At 39.7% G+C, this 2618-nt stretch overlaps 1 protein-coding gene across 1 annotated transcript; it reads left to right on the forward strand.

Moving 5' to 3' along the window:
* Positions 1-496: 496 nt before the first annotated feature.
* On the forward strand, positions 497-1003 carry LOC147475247 (uncharacterized). The gene has a single exon (XM_086585347.1). The coding sequence runs from the start codon at positions 497-499 to the stop codon at positions 1001-1003; it is 507 nt and encodes a 168-aa protein (XP_086441473.1).
* The last annotated feature ends 1615 nt before the right edge of the window (positions 1004-2618 follow it).

A 2618-nucleotide genomic window follows, 5' to 3' on the forward strand; every position in this document is an offset into this window, starting at 1 on the left:
TTAGGGTATAAACTAGAGGGAATTATCGACAAAGGTTTCAGACCTTATCATCAATAACCAATGGCATATAGCAGCACCTATTCAAGAAGTGATGTTGAAAGCGAGCATCAATGTCAATCACCTAAACCCACCAATAGGAGAAGAGCATGATACGAGAATCTGGAAACCCTCTCATGATGGGGTTTTCTCAGTGAAAGAAGGGTTCGAGGTGATTAGGAAAAAATAAAATAAGATAAGCTGGTATAAGTGGGTGTGGGCTCGTCATATCCATCCTAGACAAGCTGGCCTTGCTTGGAAACTGATTCACCGAGTGGTACCAACAGATGACAGAGTGCAAAGGAAAGGAGTTCAACTTGCTTCGCGATGTAGGCTCTGTAGAAAGGAATCAAAAAGTGCGAAGCATATCCTTTGGGAGTGTGAGGAGACCACGACACTGTGGCAATGGGCTTCAAACTACTTTGGAGTAAAGCCCACAAACATCAACTTAAAATCGATCATGGAGGCAGGAAGAGGGCACAACCAGATACGAAAGGAACTTTGGAATGTTGCGGCTATCCATCTCATGGTTCAAATATGGAAAGTTCGGAATAGTATTTTCTTTGAAGATGTGAAGCTAAATCCGCTAAGAATAAGATGTGAAGTTCTTAAAGGGGTAAGCATCGCTGGTCTCCTGCTAACTGGAACAATGAGTAACTTTACCATCGATTTTCAGATTTTAAACCAACTGAACATCAAAAGAAGAGTGAGGCCAGCGAGTAAAATTAGAGAAGTGTCCTGGATTCCTCCTGATATAGGGGTAGTTAAAGCCAACACAGATGGTTCGGCCTTCGGAAATCCAGGCAATGGGGGTGCGGGAATCATCTTCAGGAACAATATGGCGGAAATTCTGGGTATCTTAGTACAAGGCCTAGAGGTTACTACAAATTATGAGGCAGAAAGTTTGGCAGCGGTTTTGGCAAACTACTGTGGAAAAAGGCTGGCAAAAACTCTGTATAGAAAGTGACTCTATGGCAGTAGTCCTTGCATTCAAAGGAGGAGAAGTTCCATGGTGGCTGAGAGCAAAGTGGTATAGAGCATCAAAGCTTATTGACTAGAAAATTTCATATACACTCAGAGAAGCAAACTTTGGGGCGGATGCGGCAGCAAAACATGGATCAACTTTGAGTAATGGAGAGTTTTATTGGAGTCCCCCAATAGACCCCCTTTCATTAAGTCCTTAGAATGTCCTCACCGGACTTACTACAGATTTGATACTTCTGTTGTAAATCCATTTTGTCAGAGTTGTATTCTTTATTACCTATTAATAAAATATCCTACTTGCATGCAAAAAAAAAACTAAGAGGAGCACCTGGGGAGGTAGTGAGTGCTCTCGCTCCAATACTTGTTCATCAACAACTAATGCAACTGGCATAGTTGAGGCTACTATTAATCCTTAGTTAATATCCCTCATTGAATTCCTCGCTCGAAAGGTCGATGCCCTCTCTGTTAACAAACAAGAACCGAAACCCAATCCGGTCATGAACATAAACACTTGTCCATGTAATGTTTGTTTTAATCCCAACCATACCGATTCGTTTTGTCCCTTACTCTATGGTTCACCTCCACCACAGCCTGTAGATAATTACACTTTGACCAACCCTAACACATAATGGAGGCAGAACACTAATTATAATCAACAACAACAACCTACACTTCCATGTTTTAATTATCAAAATGTTGGGCCTATTAAAAACTTCCACCAATTTAACCAACATCTAGGACAAGGAGATTTAGGTTACTAGAACAGAAGTTTAGTGCATGTACCTCAGTACTATCAAAATCATAACATAAACACTCAACAAACCTTAGTCCCAATCACCCCTCCTATTACCGGCTTACCCATCAAAAGATGACTTATTATTAACCATGATACAAAACCAATAACAACAAACTAATATGATGCAAGCATTGTGCCAAAAGGTACTTGATCTGTCTCCTAACCACAATAATAACCAACAAGGCGTATTTCCAGGTCAAGTTGTCCCTAATCCTAAGTCAACAAACACTGCCTTCGAAGTAAACAGTATTCAGTGTAATGGTAATATAAACCAAGGGGAACTATAGGCAGTCACTACCCTTCGTTCAGGTAGAGTAGTTGATAACAAAGTGATTATGCCTGAAGATCACCCGCAAACGGAAGTTGAGAACGAAACCATACCAAATATCATAATAGAAATTAAAGATCCTACAACTGTAAAAGTACTAGTTAGACCACAACCAAAAGGGAATCCACGAAAAGATAAAATAACAGTTCATAAATATGTTGACCCATATGCTAAGTATAGAGAAAAACCACCATTTCCCCAGAGACTAGTTGTGTTTAAAAAGGACAAGAATTTTGATGAGATTAGGGAAGTGTTTAAAAATCTGACTACAAACCTACCTTTTCTAGATGTTATAAAAAGTCTACCTGGACACGCTAAGTTTCTAAAAGAGTTGTGCACCACAAAGTGAAAAACTAACATACCCAAAGAAACCTTCTTAACTGAACAATATCCTTCTTTATCTAAACATAACAGAATTGTTAAGTACAAGGACCCTGGTCGTCCTACTATACAATGCACCTTGGGAGATTACCT

The sequence above is a fragment of the Coptis chinensis genome, chromosome 9 (genome assembly GCF_015680905.1).
Source record: "Coptis chinensis isolate HL-2020 chromosome 9, ASM1568090v1, whole genome shotgun sequence".
In the NCBI taxonomy this organism is placed as follows: Eukaryota; Viridiplantae; Streptophyta; class Magnoliopsida; order Ranunculales; family Ranunculaceae; genus Coptis; species Coptis chinensis.